The sequence below is a fragment of the Neolamprologus multifasciatus genome, chromosome 13 (genome assembly GCF_963576455.1).
Source record: "Neolamprologus multifasciatus chromosome 13, fNeoMul1.2, whole genome shotgun sequence".
Lineage (NCBI taxonomy): Eukaryota > Metazoa > Chordata > Actinopteri > Cichliformes > Cichlidae > Neolamprologus > Neolamprologus multifasciatus.
Window position 1 is genome coordinate 7,861,902 of NC_140451.1, and position 15,621 is coordinate 7,877,522.

General features: G+C 42.6%; 1 protein-coding gene across 4 annotated transcripts in view; it reads right to left on the minus strand.

Moving 5' to 3' along the window:
- ttc7a (tetratricopeptide repeat domain 7A) overlaps nucleotides 1-15,621 on the minus strand; it is a 201,483-nt gene that overhangs the window by 151,148 nt on the left and 34,714 nt on the right. For 3 of the 4 annotated variants that reach the window (XM_085183501.1, XM_085183503.1, XM_085183505.1), the window contains 4 exons: nucleotides 13,830-13,946; nucleotides 11,531-11,643; nucleotides 10,857-10,991; nucleotides 7,093-7,295 (listed from right to left, as the gene is read on the minus strand). In XM_085183501.1, the coding sequence (XP_085039627.1) occupies nucleotides 7,093-7,295; nucleotides 10,857-10,991; nucleotides 11,531-11,643; nucleotides 13,830-13,946 (568 nt within the window). Of the gene's footprint in view, nucleotides 1-1,600; nucleotides 7,296-10,856; nucleotides 10,992-11,530; nucleotides 11,644-13,829; nucleotides 13,947-15,621 lie in introns of all 4 variants that reach the window. The other variant, XM_085183504.1, reaches the window with a different exon arrangement.

Genomic DNA, 15,621 nt, shown 5'->3' on the forward strand with positions numbered 1-15,621 from the left:
CATTTTAATTAATTACTTTCACTTTTGTTGGGGTGATATGACCACACAAATCTTCACGCACCTGGGTGGCATGTTTGCATGGAAAATACCATGTGTTTGTTTGGGGAAAAAGCAGCACATACAGTGCAGCTACGGTTGACTCCTTCAAGTACATTCTCACCTTACAGCACATTACATCGCCTATATAAATATATACTGGAACAAAGTCCGACGCACAAACTTGCACGAACACACGTACCGACGTGGAAAGAGGAAAAGAATGAAGGACAGAGTTGATACTGGAGTCTGAGAAGTAAGGAAAAGAAAGAAAGAGAGGAAGGAAAGAAGTGTGAGTGAGCAAGAACGAGCTAAACTGAGAATAACAGAGAGAGAGGGGGGGTGGGGGGTGGGGGGGAAGGGGAAAAAAGGAGAGGCGTCAAAGAAAAAGGAAAAAATAAGTGAGCCCAGATGAGCCATACATAGCAACGGAGGCACCAGCCAACTCCCAATCGTCTTTCTGTTTGCACCCCTCCCCACATCCACCACCACCTCCAACTCACCCACCCCATCTTCTCACTCTCTCACATACAGTCAGTCTCTCTCTCTCCCTCTCTCTCCATGGTTATCAGAGGTCGTGCTCAATAGAATAAATTTCCCTGGTTGCTAGGCAATCCCATAAAGCGGCGAGAACGAGCAAAGTGATATAAATAATGTATTTGCATTATCTAATCAGCTGACAACCACCCCCTCCCACACGCAGAGAGGAGAGAGAGTGCGAGCGAGTGAGACAGGCATGGGGGGGGCATTTGATAATTGGAACGCGATTAATTCATTGAGCGCAAAGCCTTCGTCCTTGAGAGTATGCATGCATATGTGAAGCTGTGTACGAATATGGGTTCGTTGGAGAGGGCCGAAAGTAAAGTGTGCGTTTGTGTGCGGCTGACTCAGAGCGGGCTCCACTACAGAGCAGGAGAGAGGAGATGTGGAGGATGATGGGAGTGGGTCAGATTCATTGCATACCGCGCCGGAAGCAAGGCTGGGCCATGTTTCAGGATCAGCTAACTGTCAGAACACAAACACACACGCGCACATGCCACACATACGCACAAGTCGACCAAATGCTTACCATAATGAGGTTAACAGCACAAACAGATAAATGTGTAATAGCTACTCCCATGATAGACAAACGTAATGCATGCTCAGTTGTAGCCAGTGGACTGCAGCGATTGAGAAATTAAACTGGAAATCCTGGTCTCACACACACACACTCGCACACTTACAAACACTATACTATAGTCATATACTGGTTTCCCTCACTACCGCACCCTCCATCCATCCAAAAATACTCCAAAACCAGCAGCTGACCAGAGCAGTGAGTCACTGTCTGATGGCTTCGTTTCTTTCCCTCTCTTACAGAGAAACCATGTGGACACAGCTGATGCTAACATGAAGTGCAGTGAGTAAAGAGGTGTGCGGGTGAATAAGGGAAGATGGTAGCCACATTGCATGGGTTGGTGAGCTTCTGCATCGATTCCAGTAATGGGTTTCTCTTACTCACATTTCCCTTTCCCCGTCTAACATGGGTAGTGGAAAATCTACACGATGCTGTGTTATAAAGGACTCATGTAAAAAACAAAATGTCTTAGAACTTTGAAAAACTTTGGTGGCTTTTGGATAATTTGGCTAATCAGACATAATCATCTTTCAATTCTGGTTTAATGTGCAGACATGTGGATTGGGCCTGATGCTCTTAGCTAAATCTAACAGTATAACTTTTTTTTCACAAAAGTATTCCTTGAAGAGGAAATGTGATTTCAAATGGAACATCAGACTCACAAAGCCTTGCTGTAGGATTCAATTAGGCAGGACAAGAACCCACCGTGGAAACCTCACAGGCTGTTAGGAGAACTCCTGGTTCTGCTGGAGGTTTCTTCCTTTTTTTAAAAAAAGCTTTTCCTTCCCATTGTCTCCAAAGTGCTCGCTCATAGAGGGTCGTCTGATTATTTTCCCTGTATTATTGTAGGGTCTTTACCTTAAAATCTAAAGCCCCTTGGGGCAACTGTTGTTGTGATTTGGCTTTATATATCTATATATATATATTATATATCTATAAAACTGAACTAAACTGAACTGTATTGAAGCTAACAGGTTAATGTCAGTGACTTTTGAAATGAAAATTATTCAGACAACGCCTGCAGCATTTCAAGAAGACTGCTGAATGGTGACACTAGCTTCTGAGCTTTGTCACACTTTTTAACTTAAAAAACAGAGTATAGCTTACAAAATTAACATCATGTTGTTTTAAATAAGACGTGAAACTAGCAAGGAAGCGTTTACTGAGAGGATAGATCGAGTCAGCAGCAGTTTTTCTGTTGACTTCTAAACATACACTGCTTCTTGCAATCCGATGAGTCTCCCCCTACTGGATGTAAGAAACATTACATGTTTATGGCAGTTATGCACTGGCTTCACTCCTAAATCTGGAAGCAACGTATCTTTTACAGTTTATATGCAGCTTAAATGACCTTAAGAAAGGCCCCCGATCTTCTAGTGAAAGCAATGTAGACAGTGCAGTACACACTGGGCACGCATGATAAGCCCACGGAAACCACTTGCAAACAGGCTCATAATGAAATTGCATTTCCACAATAAATATCAGATCACATTAACTGTTGAGCCACAGAAAGGTTACATCTTTAAAGTTTAGTTACCATGAAAACATCTTAAGGACATTCATGGAAAGTACAGTAGGTACTTTTGCAGAATAATAACTGAGGTGTAAGAATATCTACCAAGAATATCTTAAGAATTCCCCTTAAGGCACAGCAGAAAATGGGCCACTGGCACACAAAATGTCCACAGCAGATACTGTGTAAAAATAAATGGATGAACGCAGAGCTGCACAGCGCCACAGAGTAACTGTAGGCTCATTTCTGGCCGGCTGATGCAAATCACAAATATGGGCGAAGCTCCAAAAAAAATGTCCCACACATGGTCCCACAGGCTCCATAACAATGCAAGAATGCAGTTATTTACTGCAACCCTACATTAGCATGCCTAACATAGTATCGTCCATAAACTTTAGTGTTCTACAAGCAGAATTTTTGTATTTGGGTCAATTTGTGCCTATTACAATGTGTGCCTCTGTCCAAGTGTACACATATAGTTTACTTAAAAAAAGGAAGCCCAAGTAGTCCACATGTGCTCCAAATCCATGGAGGAAGGCTGGCATACACAAACACAGTCATGCCTGAACACATGCACATGCGTACACGTACTCAAACACTCAGACTGAGAACACATCTGTCCTGTAAGAGACCCAGAGACGGACGCTGCCAGCTGGCTTTGTTTCAACTTCTCACCCCCTGGGATTGGTTCTCCCACAGGCCAAATATGGAAGAGAAGCGTACCTCTGTCTAACCCAGTGGGACTGCACTTCTACGCACACAGACACACGCACTTGCATCCAAAAGTGCGCTGTAGGAGCAAAAGCACTAGCCTTATGTGGTCACAAGAAGGCTAAAGTGATATCAGCCAGCACATCTCCGGTCACTATGGAGACCGCAGTCATTGTGTGTGTGTGTGTGTGTGAGTGTCGAGTGCTGCGTCTTGGATTTGAGGAATATCCCTCTCTGGTTCGTTCACTGTGACAACAGAGTCAGTTCAAAGGTCAGAAGAGCTGTGGTTAATCCTGTGGATCATCTGGAAGACAGACTGAGAGAGCGAGAGAGAAGCGAGGGAGTGGGTGGAAGTGGGCGAGAGAGGATCTTTACAGTGCGGCAGTGAGAGAGAAAGAGGATCTGCTGGGATGAAAGAAATGTGGGGGAGCGATCAGGAAAGAGAGAGTGAGTCTTTAAGCGCTATTTTTCATTTGCTGGTGATGGAGCGAAATTTGTTTGCTTCTATTTTCTGAAATTTCAGGTTTGCCTGCAACAAATTGGCCCGTCTCAGAGGACGACAGCAACGCACCGCAAGAAATAGGACTGAACCACTCAGAGTTCTGACAATGACACAGTACAGCACGCCACAGAGGAGAGAAAGACTACACGATTACAGTATGAACAGTATTAGGCAGTATAAGTGTACTATACTTATAACAGTATAAGTACTATTAGCAGCACATGGCAAACTTTTAAAAAATGCGCTTAGTTAAACAAGAAAATTCCAAATTAACTTGCAGTACAACTAAGTTTCTGAGGCTAATATAATCTACAGCTGTTTGAAACATGAGGGATTTGTTTTGCTTCTAAAAGAGCAAAGAAGCTACCATTGCTAATATTAGCAGCTAATGAGCATCTGTTACAATTATAGCCTTTATGATAAAGGCAACATCACCCACTGGTTTGCAAAGTCCTGCTGTGAAGCTTCAAGCTGTGTCTATGAGACCATAAACTCGTCAGAAAAGTGTTCTGTGGTCATAGATGAAGCTGAGGGCTGCTTTCACACAGATTCCTACTTAGGTTTTGCAGACGCATAACCTCTAACCACGTGACGTTACTCTTCCACCATTTCTGACGTGTGACAGTCAACAATTTAAGCTCAAATGAAAAGAAAAAGCCAGTCATACTGGCCTACAGACCAGCCCGTTGTCACTCCAGAGGCGAATGCAAAACCTTCTGCGTTCTTATGCTACACGCCTGGTTATGGATGAAATCCAGTAGAATGACTCTACTCGTTCCAGCCATGTAATCCAGCCCTTACCCTAACCTTATCCCTAACATTAACCAGAACTTTAATGATGTTAGACAGTGTTTTACAAAGTGATTTAAGTAAAATGAACAAGCATGTGTAAATTCATTCCAAACGGTTCTCATGTTTCCTCATTTTTCCGATCTCGTCATATAGGGACATGTTGGGTGCCCGGAAGCGTAATATATCAACGATTTGTCACCTAGCGTAAAATGTTACACTTTGGGAGTGAGAACATGCACAGACAGGTCCACGAGTATGTGGCAAGCACCCATCACGAGGGGAAAATTCCTTGAATGATTGCAAGTGGTTGCTGCAGGTTGATGGGAGTCGCTAGGAAGTCACATAATCATAGAGACGGAAAGTGTTCCTCCTGGCAACCATCTGTCACTAGGGAGAAATGTGTGTTCCTGCATGGGTTGGTGAAAACATCCTCGTTATTGCTTAGCTTGCTAACATAATGCAGTGGTTGTAGTTTGAATGGAAGCAAAGTCCTTGTCTACAAACACTGTCCAGCTACTCTCCGAGCTCTAATGAAACTGTGAAAAGTGCAAAACAAACAGGAAATGGAGACTGTTCACCAGTCATGTTTAAGAAGTAAAACTCCTTAAACATGACTATATCTGTGGAGCAAAACTTTTACTTTGAAAGCGAACCTTCTCCATTTCTGATTTGTGCCACACTTTTTTAAGTTGTACTACCACTCGCCTAGACAAACGCAGCCAACTGTAGCAATCTGTTAGCAACCAAAGCAATCACTGTAGGGTTTTTTGTTTTGTTTTTTTGGTGGAGCACCTTCTTTAAATCCGATTTCACCCAGTGAGAGCCAGCAACCTCTAGGAACCACTGCCAACCAGTCGGGCAAATGCACATTCTCCTCTATCAGCCAGTGATTGTACCACATCCAGCACGGCAGACAGCTCTCATGCAATGTGCAAGTCGCATCCTGTGAGAAACCACAACAGAATCTGTCTTCATTTTTGCATTCAGAGCAGTCGCCGCCTGCTGGTTTGCAGGTTTAAAGTAAATCCGCAGCCGCTTTATTTTATGTACACTATACTGGCAAAAGTATTCACTCGTCTGCATTCACACACACATGAGCTTGAGTGACGTCACATTCATAATCTATAGGGTTTAAAATGATGTCGAAATGTGATATAACAGCTTAATCTGGGAAGGCTTTATTGAAGTTTTTGACCGTTCTCCCAGAAGCACATTGATGAGGTCAGCCAGTGGATGTGACTGGAAAACAAGAATTCAATGATTTGTATGGGTGAGTGATTACTTTTGTTAATATATAGTGTATAGGTTATAGTTTAAAATGGTAAATGGCCTATATTTGTATAGCGCTTTTACTAGTCCCCCCTAGGGACCCCAAAGCGCTTTAGACATCCAGTCATCCACCCATTCACTCTCACATTCACACTCTGGTGGAGGCAAGCTACAGTTGTAGCCACAGCTGCCCTGGGGCAGACTGATAGAAGCGGGGCTGCCATATCGCGCCATCGGCCCTTCTGGCCAACACCAGTAGGCGGTAGGTGAAGTGTCTTGCCCAAGGACACAACGATCAAGACTGTCCGAGCCGGGGCTCGAACCGGCAACGTTCCAATTACAAGGCGAACTCCCAACTCTTGAGCCCGTGGCAGTAACTGAATATAAAAGTGCTAAGAGCTCAAATTCATCTGTGTCTTGAGTCCTGTCTTTAGTTGTTTGATCAGATGGACTAAAATCCATATAATAATTTAAAAAATGGTTTAAATATCAAATTAAAAATGTGTGCGCACACTGCCATGTTGCTACTGTGTATGTATGAACATGTGACCACAGTGGGACATGGTTTAGTCTGACTGACAAAAGTCCTCTGAAATGTACTTTAATCTACACGTATTGCTGTTGTTGTTGGGAGGAAAGCCTTTTCTTACTCTTTGGGAGGCATGTTTATGAAGGCTGAAGGCAGCTGATGCAATTTAACTGTGACGTAATTGAACTTGGTGAATTTGAGAAAACGTTTAACGTCATTAAACAGCCCTACACTGTCTGAGTCAGAGCGTGTGAGCTAATCCACAGCAAGTCCAAATGTAAAAGATCTCGCATGAAGTACACTTTTATATAACTTAGCTCAGTCAACTAAAAGCACTGCAAATATTTCATTAATATATATGTGTGTGTGTGTGTGTGTGTGTGTTTTTAGCAGACATCAAATAAGTGTTTGCACATGTTCCGCTTGCATATTACATCAGTTTTGATTTAATTTACTCAATTATAGCATTTAAACATGTCACTGTAGCCAATCATGTGTTTGTGTGCATGTGTGTGAGAGAGGATACTGAACACCATGTTTGCATGTGTGACACTTGAAAGAGCAGAGCGTTACATAAGTTCTAACTTGATTTTGCAGCCTCTAAAGCATCCGCTGTCTCTCACCGTGTGCACCAGTATCCGTTCTCCTGTAGGATGCATGGCCAGGGCCTCGTCATACAGGCCTTTGGCTTCGTCCAGGTGGCCCCGGAGCTCGGCCAGGTGGCCCCGCTGCAGCAGCACAGAGTGAGAGTTGGGGAAGAGCGAACTGGCCTCGGCTATACAGAACTGAGCCTCCTTAAGCCGACTGTCTGCCATGAACAGCTCTCCTGCAGGATGACACGGAGAGAGAAGTAAAGGTGAAAAGGTCAAGAGAGGAAAAGAGGTGGAGGGGGGAAAGAAAAAGGACAGAATGACAGAGGAGGGAAAACAATAAAAGAAAGGAAGTGATGAAGCAAAGATGGCGAGCCAGAGAAAGAAAAAGAGGAGAATAAGAGTATTAATGCCCTGAGTAACCCTGTGACAGTGACTGTGATGAACTTTGCTGTGAGTTCAGCAGCATCATGTAAAAATAATAACTGTGCAGTGCTCAAATACTACACACAACCACACACACAAACACACACACACACACACAAACCATGAAAGTGAGAGTCGGAGCGATGTAGTGGCTGAAAGTCATGAAGCTGTTGCCTAATATGGCCATCACATATTAAAGCTGCCTGCCTCCTTTCTTTGCTGCTGAGAAGATGAGGACAAACCCCACACACAAATGTTTACACACACACAAAGTCAGAATCACGCCCACAAGCACTTTACTCTCCAATAAGACCTCAAAAATAAGAGCTGACCACAGGACCTGCCCCCTCAGCTGGAGCCGACCAATGTGCGGACCGGACGCTTCAGCGGGACCCGTCAATCATTTACGTGAGAGGACATTGGGGTCAACATGCAGAGAAACCCTGAGAAGGAAACCCTTCAGCTCTAAAACACTGACAGCATTGTGCGCCCGTGTTACAGAGAGGGCTGTTGTGCAAATACACCGAGAGAGCCGTCTGCTCCCGAGCGCAGAGAACCCATGTGTGTGTTTGGTAGCGGATGTTTTGTTTGTTTACCTGTGTCTCAGAGATGCACAGATGGGAAATACTTAGTGCACGCATGCTACCTCTGCAAGATGAGAAAACAAAAAAATGGAAGAAAAAAAACAAAAACCCTTTCAGCTGCCTCAGGGTTCCTTTTCATGGCTTCATTTTGGGGAAAAAGGTTTCAGTGAGCGATTATGTAAGACTTTCTCCTGCTGCTCATAGGAAAAAACTGTTAGATCAGTGCCTGCATGCACAGAGAATATTTATATGTTTAGAGCTAAGTATGCGAGTCTCACATACTGCTAAATGTATTCCTTTTAAAGAGCCGTGTGTGTGTGTGTGTGTGCGTTTTTCTGTTAGGCCAAAGAGAATGTAAGATAAGAAGAGGAAGTGACCGATGAGAAGAGGAATGCTATGAAAGAATGAAGGGGGGGGATTGGTGTCCAGCCTTGAGCCAGGGGCCACACCCTTGGTTTCTCTCACACACACACTGCTCTCAGCAGATGAATAGCAGAGGCTCAGAGGTTACACATAGAAAATAACCTTCAGATTACACAAAGCCACGGGGGACGTGACCGCTTGGCTCCATTCAACCCCTCTTCAACAAATTTCCCACGTGTGGGACTAATAAAGGTTATCTTATCTTATCTTCCATCGTAAAGCATCGAATACAGCAAAGGCATCTTCGCTGTGTGCATTTCCATTCTTGCCTCTCATGGCTCATCCACTCAAGCCAAGTGCAACAGATCCTCGGCCTTCATTTCCTGCTCATGCTCTGCTCTTTTATGTGTGAAGAAGGGTGGAGGCAACAACAATATGGATAACTGGGCATTGTCTCCTTAACAGAGCAGTGGCCAAATGTATTTAAGCGCCAAGACACGTCAGTGTCAACTATTCAGCTATTTCATTTTAAACACCAACAAGCCTGCAAATAGACGTTATCTTCCAAAAATCTGCTATACTGTAACGCTGCGTTCTCCGGGCTTTCGCATGTAGCAAAATTAATATTCTCTGAGAATTTCAGTGACTGTTGTGCCCGAAACAAAAACGCATGCTCACAATAAACCGAACGCACAAACAGTGTCTCACTCCCTTGAGCGACTGAAACTCATCTGAGCTGATAAACAGGTCAGCAAGGCGTTGGAAGACAGCGAGGCTGCGCAGCTTTCATTCACTGTAACATCGCACATTCATTAAAAGGTGCCAGCGGAGATTGTATTTGTATTTACTGTAGGGTAGCCTGGATTTCTTTGGTGAGGTCATCACTGACACATAGTCGAATGTTTCAATAGCTATTGAGGCAATTACTGTAAAGACACATTTGCATCTGGTGTCTGAGTGATTTAACTCAGCTGCCATTTCCAGTTACTTCCTGTTTTATTTTGAAGAGTATGCCCTGTTGTGGTATCAGGTACTGGTACTGCTCTGTGACATCACCAGAAAGACTTACGCACAGTACTTAGATAACTTCTTAGACTGCCACACACTGTATGATTTATGCCACAAGCTGCTCTAAATTAAAAGAGCATCATGGAGAATTATTTATAACAATACTTTATGTCAACTACAACTCAAATGCTCCTTTTACAGTGCATAGTAACATAAAGGAACTAAAATCTCCACACGTTCGACGTGGATGTGATCGCTCTGTTCTAGAGAAAGCGAGGCAGATCTATGACATTGGTCGAAGTTCACTGAAAGGACTACCACAGAATTTTTCATGGTTGCCGCAGGATGAAGACTACTTACTTTGAAGGTCCCCTAATATTTGCCTCAGCATGAAGTCAACAATGTAAGCTTTAGGTTTTCAATAACTATCAAACAGTTTACCAGTAATTTGCTTCAGTCATTCATGTTGCTTAAAAGCCCCTTTTCTATTAGTACCTACTCGGATTGACTCGGCACGGTTCACTACGGTTTTAAGGGTTTTCCATTAGATAACAGTACCTGGTACCAGATACTAAAATAGTACCTGCTCGGCCGGGGTTATAAGCGATCTGAGCAGGTACTAAAATGTGACATCATCAGACTGCATGCCAACAATTGGCTGGTCGGGGAATCCCTCAGTGAGTCATGAGAGCGTCTCCTTCACGAAAATCAAAACCACCAACAACGCTGAGGTCCCTGAGTCAGACGAAAAGCCACAGACCAACCAGCAGGTATACATCCACCTTTGTTTAAGCGTTCGTGGATCACCGGATGCTCAGACACATTACTATAACAACAACCACTCACATTGGGTGAGTAGGTACTAATGGAAAAGGGACTTTAGTAAACTCGAGCTTTTAATTTAGGTTTGTCATTGTGTCACAATCTTTTTTAATCGGTTGATTAAATTCATTACACAAGCTGCAGACTGGCTTTAGTGCTTACTGATAAACATTAGCATGAACCAGCAGTGTGAACAAGGTAATCTATCAGCTAACGTGTTAGCATGGTGTTTTAGCAGACAGGTGCTGCTCATGAAAACACTGTCATGCTTTGCTGAGCTGTGGCCTCGTTGTCTACTTCATAGCTTTCATTTAAAAAAAACTGGACGACTGAAATGGTTTCTTACTGTTGGGCTTCAGATCACTAGGATAAAACATTGAATCTGATTCATTTGTCCAGCAAAGTTAATGCAAGCTTCGTCTTTATTTCATTTTTAGTTCACCAGTAAGTTAAAGCACATGGACCCCAACATGGTTCCATGATATGGGCTGACCTTGTATCTCAGATGAGGATGAAAAGAGGTTCAAATCCCAAAAGATCCCAACCACAATAATTTCTGAAATATCATTTTCATTCAAGTGTGCGCTCTCATACCAGCCTGCAGCCAAATGCGTTCCAGGATGGTCCAAATATAGGTGGGCCCATGGCGACGGGTAGAGCTGAGGTCTGACACCTCGGACAGAGCCGCTTCAAGACGGGATAGTGCAACTGACGAAGGACTCTGTGAACCTGAAGCAGGATCATAGGTAAGAAATGGGAGCTGTTAGTGCTGCAAATGTTTCCTCATCTTGCACATTAAACCAACTAAACACTAAAGTGGTGATTTACAACCTGAACAATGAATATGCATATGTTAGCATTGATGAGAAGCAGACAGAAACTGTGTTTTCTTCCGTAGAGACAAAAAAAAAAAGTAAAATATTTCAAAGCCAGTAACTATAATGTCCTGAATCCCTGAACACTAAATGTGCAGGTTGCAGATCCTGCTCTAAACACAGGTGTGAGTCACATCATTGATATTTAAACAGCACATCTGGTTTCTGGAACTACCGGTTGCAGACAAGCAAACAGGGCTTTTAATCCAGAATAGGTCAAAAGCTGGGGGATTTAGACTGACCTACAAATTCACCTTTCTCACTGCTATTTACCCAAAGCCATAGACAGAGCAGGATGTGTTTAACTTAAACTAATCAATCCGGCATGTTGCAATCCAAATATGCACAGTGACATGTCCTTTCTAAAAGATTTGAGCAAGCGAGAGAACAGACCAGTGGAGGCGTCCTGGAAGTCAGGCAGGGTGAGGTGGATGGAGGGTTTCCTGCCGCTGGGGCTGACCTCTGTCCTCTCAGGCATCGGTATACTGCTGCTGTCATCTGTCTCACTGTAACACATCAGAGAGGACATTCACATGTACTGTTTTTGTTTTTATCCGTGAGATTCCACCTGTGACTGAAATGATCAAGTCCATCTTAAATAAATTGGCTTTAATACACATAATTTGTGTATTACAGCTCGCTTGCTAATAATGAAAAGGAAAAGCAAAGGTGTGCGATAGCCAGGTCCTCCTTCTGCTTTTAGCATTTTGCTATGCTAAAGGTTATGCTAAAGCTAAAAAGTGTCAATGACTCACTTTTAACATGAAGGCAACATAAAGGAAAAATAAGTCAGGAAATGGTCGACTCTTAAATCAGTATTTTAAATCAGAATGGGTTATGAATATATATATATATATATATATATATATATATATATATATATATATATATATATATATATATATAGAGAGAGAGAGAGAGAGAGAGAGAGAGAGAGATATTGTTAAACATTTTGAAATGGCTAGGCTAGCTTAAATTACATTGTTCTGAAAAGTATTTGTCCATTTTTAAAAATACACATTTTTCCTTAATAAATGCAGTCTTTCAAAAATTGCACATTAAAGTTTATTAGCTTCCTCAGTTCTTTCCTCCTGCATCTTTTCTCTGTATCAAGTTAGAAGGAGAGGTCAAAGAAAAAAGCCAACGAAACATGAGCTAGCGAGCTAACTGTGCAGCAACACTAATGCATGCTTCCATGCAGAGGTTCACAGTGTAACCAGTGTGATGTCGAGCATTATACTTGTTACTGTAGCAGAAACTGCCCTTCCTGAAGTTCCAGCATGCCATTTATTCAAGAACCACTTGACTGAGCCATTAGTGAAGCCTCAGCATTGTGGATGCATAGTAAATGCACAACATTCAGGGGAAAAAGATATTTTAAACCTTATTTCTGGAAAAAGTCATAAAATGTGAAGCCATTTTTAATCAGATTCAAGTGGTGAGTCAGTAGATGTAGTTTTTTAAAACCTGAAGTTATTGAAATGAGCTTTATTCTCATTTAAACAGAGATTTCAAAAAAGTCAGTCATCATCAGCTACTTTGAGTCAGTGAAGTGGACCACTCCAATGTACTGGATGCAATGATTATCACCTGATGTGAGGTATGGACCATCTAAATTATTTTGCTTGTGTTCTGGTCGGTGAAATTCTAATGTGTCAACATTTAGTATTTATTATTAGGTATAATTTTGTTTGTGTAATACATAAATAGAGTCTATGGAGGTACCTGGCTTAGCAAACTAGCTAGCGTTAGCTGATGCTTTAACTTAGTGCACCACTTTTTGTCCAAATGTTGGTCAGGCGAGCACGGGACAGTCGTTGGTATCAATTCCTTCATGCTCCAGGAGCTGCCTGCATACTCTCGTCACATGAGTCTGGGAATCGCTGTGCACCAAAAGGAACACAGGACCCACCACACCAGCATTTTATTCCAATACCTATTGGCAGTCAGGGTGCTGTTGCCTACCCAGTAGAGGCCTGTGTGTCTCTCCTCAGATACGCTTCTACAGACCTTCACTGACCCACCACCAAGAGAGAGCTCTTGAACAATGGCACGAAGGAGCTAAAACTGATTGAGAACCCCTTCTGCTGCCAAACTGACCAGATCAATATCCCAGATGTTTAACTGACTTCATGCTAAACTCTGATTAAGAAATGGGCAAAGAGTATATTTGTTGTTCATCCTCCTAGCTCCTTCAGGAACTATGTGAAAATAAAGAGTTAGATGGGAAATTTTTACAAAGAAAATACAAATTCCATGCAAATTTTTGTCTGTAATCATTCTACCAGCCTTCATTTATAAATAAATATAAATTTTGCATTTGTTTTTTTTATATTTGTATTTTGGTATTGGTTTTGGTAGTGCCTTTAGTGTTCAGTTATTATGAAGGGTAATAATGAGCTTTGCTGTCTGCCAGTTCTGGTATTCAAAACATGAAAAAGGTCAACATCTCAAAACCATTCAGGTCACAGGTAGAACATTATATCAGAAAAAGCATTAATGCGTGAACACACACACACACACACACACACACACACACACACTGAATAACACCGCAGCAGAGACAGCCGCCCCCTCCCAGCCTCATCGTGCACAACAGCACAGAAACTATTTGAGCTAAACGGTAATGCACATTTTGCAGCGCACGATAAACAAAGTAGCACCAATGTTTATCTCTCTTGTGCATGCTCACCTGGAGCGGCTGACATCATAGCGGCTCTGCCAGTGTTGCAACATCTCCTCACAGGTATGCAGGGCTGCAGCCGGGCCGAGCAACACCTCTTCAAGCTTTACCTTTGTGAACAGCAAACTGGAACAAGAAAAAGCCACAATGCATTTTTGTTTAAATTTGAACAGTTTTGTTTTGTTTTTATAACCAGAACATCTGTTCATATAAGATTAACTCATATGCACGTTAATCTGTAAACTGAGTGCGTGAGATTGAAAGCCTTGAAACAGTTCTTATTGTTACATAAAAGATTGGAGCTACCAGCTATTATCCCCTGCAACAGACTTTAACCTTATTTGGTTACAAGAGTTAGAAAACACATCACAAGACATAAATTTGCATGCAAGCATGTGTGTTTGTGCTAGTGCAGTAGCTGGGAGCTTAGAGCCCATAAACATATTGCATGTAGAATAATGCACATATGGATCAACAGAAGCAGAGACAGTAAAGATAGTCATCAACAACAACCTCTAAGAGTTGTGTGTGTGTTGAGAGGCTGATGAGAGGAGGCTGTAGAGTGTTTCCGCTCGGCCCTTTTAGTTGAAGACAACTGGTTAAGTGATGTGGGAGTCTCTGATGTGAAAGAGTGTATGTCTGTGTGTGTGTGTGTGTTTGCCGTTGTGTGTGTGTGTGTAGTAATTGCCAGAAGGGGCTCTCAGAGGATGGGGTCTGTCATGGGCATCACTCATCCATGAGTGTGAGGAGGGAGAGAGGGAAAGAGGCAGAGAGACTATGGTGTTTGCAACATCTGACGCCAAGCTGTCCACTGCCTCTGTTGAAGGCTCCTCCAATTATTCTGTGCTCTCCTGTCAAGGGGGAGGGAGGGAGTCTGGAGGGGGGGAGGCGGTGGGATGAAGAAGAGATGGATGAAGTGATGGAGGGAAGGTGAGGATCAATGGCTGAGCGAAAGGAGTTCGTGTCAGGGGAGAAAACTCTTGTTGAAATGCGCCTCGTTACTGACTCACGGGTCGGTGCACGGCTGGGAGAAGGGAGTGTGTGCGGAGGGTGTGAAGCAATGATGGAGGGATTTTTGAAAAAAAAAAAAATGTACGAGTGTGGGAGGAACGGGGTTGGATTTGCTGACATGCAGATGACAAGTGCTGCCGAGGGACGCTGAGTTAAGGATACGCCTGCCAGTAGGAGTCCACCAGAGAGTGGTTGTGTGCATCTCTCTAGACTCCCCGTTACCGGTGTGACAAAGCGTTTAGAAGCTTTGTGATGATGTAAACCCATCTAAGTGTTAAGATGTGACAAAGTGTGTGTGTGTGGGTGTATCTCACGTGAACAAAGAACCGCGTAACCTGAAAGTTTGTAATTATTTTCTAATAAAGCTGCTGAGTTTCAAATGAGCACGTAAAACTTATATTGTGTAATGTTTGTACAACAAATAATATAAATTTCATACTCATTCACAAATAAATTACAGTAATCTTGCTTTTTTCTTCCAGTCAATTTCAATTTGTCATTAATGAAACCCACTCCTTCATGGTAATTTCAAAATAAGAGCTTGCAAAGAAATAAATTTGCAAGTTTCTTCTGAAACTGAAAGAAAACTAGAGTTCATAGGAGGCCATTAATATGGTTAATGGAGCTACATAACTAAAAAAGTGCTTTGAAATCAGCAAAGATACCCTGTTGTTCTGAATCCCTTGTTTAATTTAATGAAGTTCAAGTTATTGTATATTGTGCACACTCACTGACCACTCTCTAATCAGCCAAAGGTGATTTAAGTGTTGGTGCCAGACGGGCAGGTCTG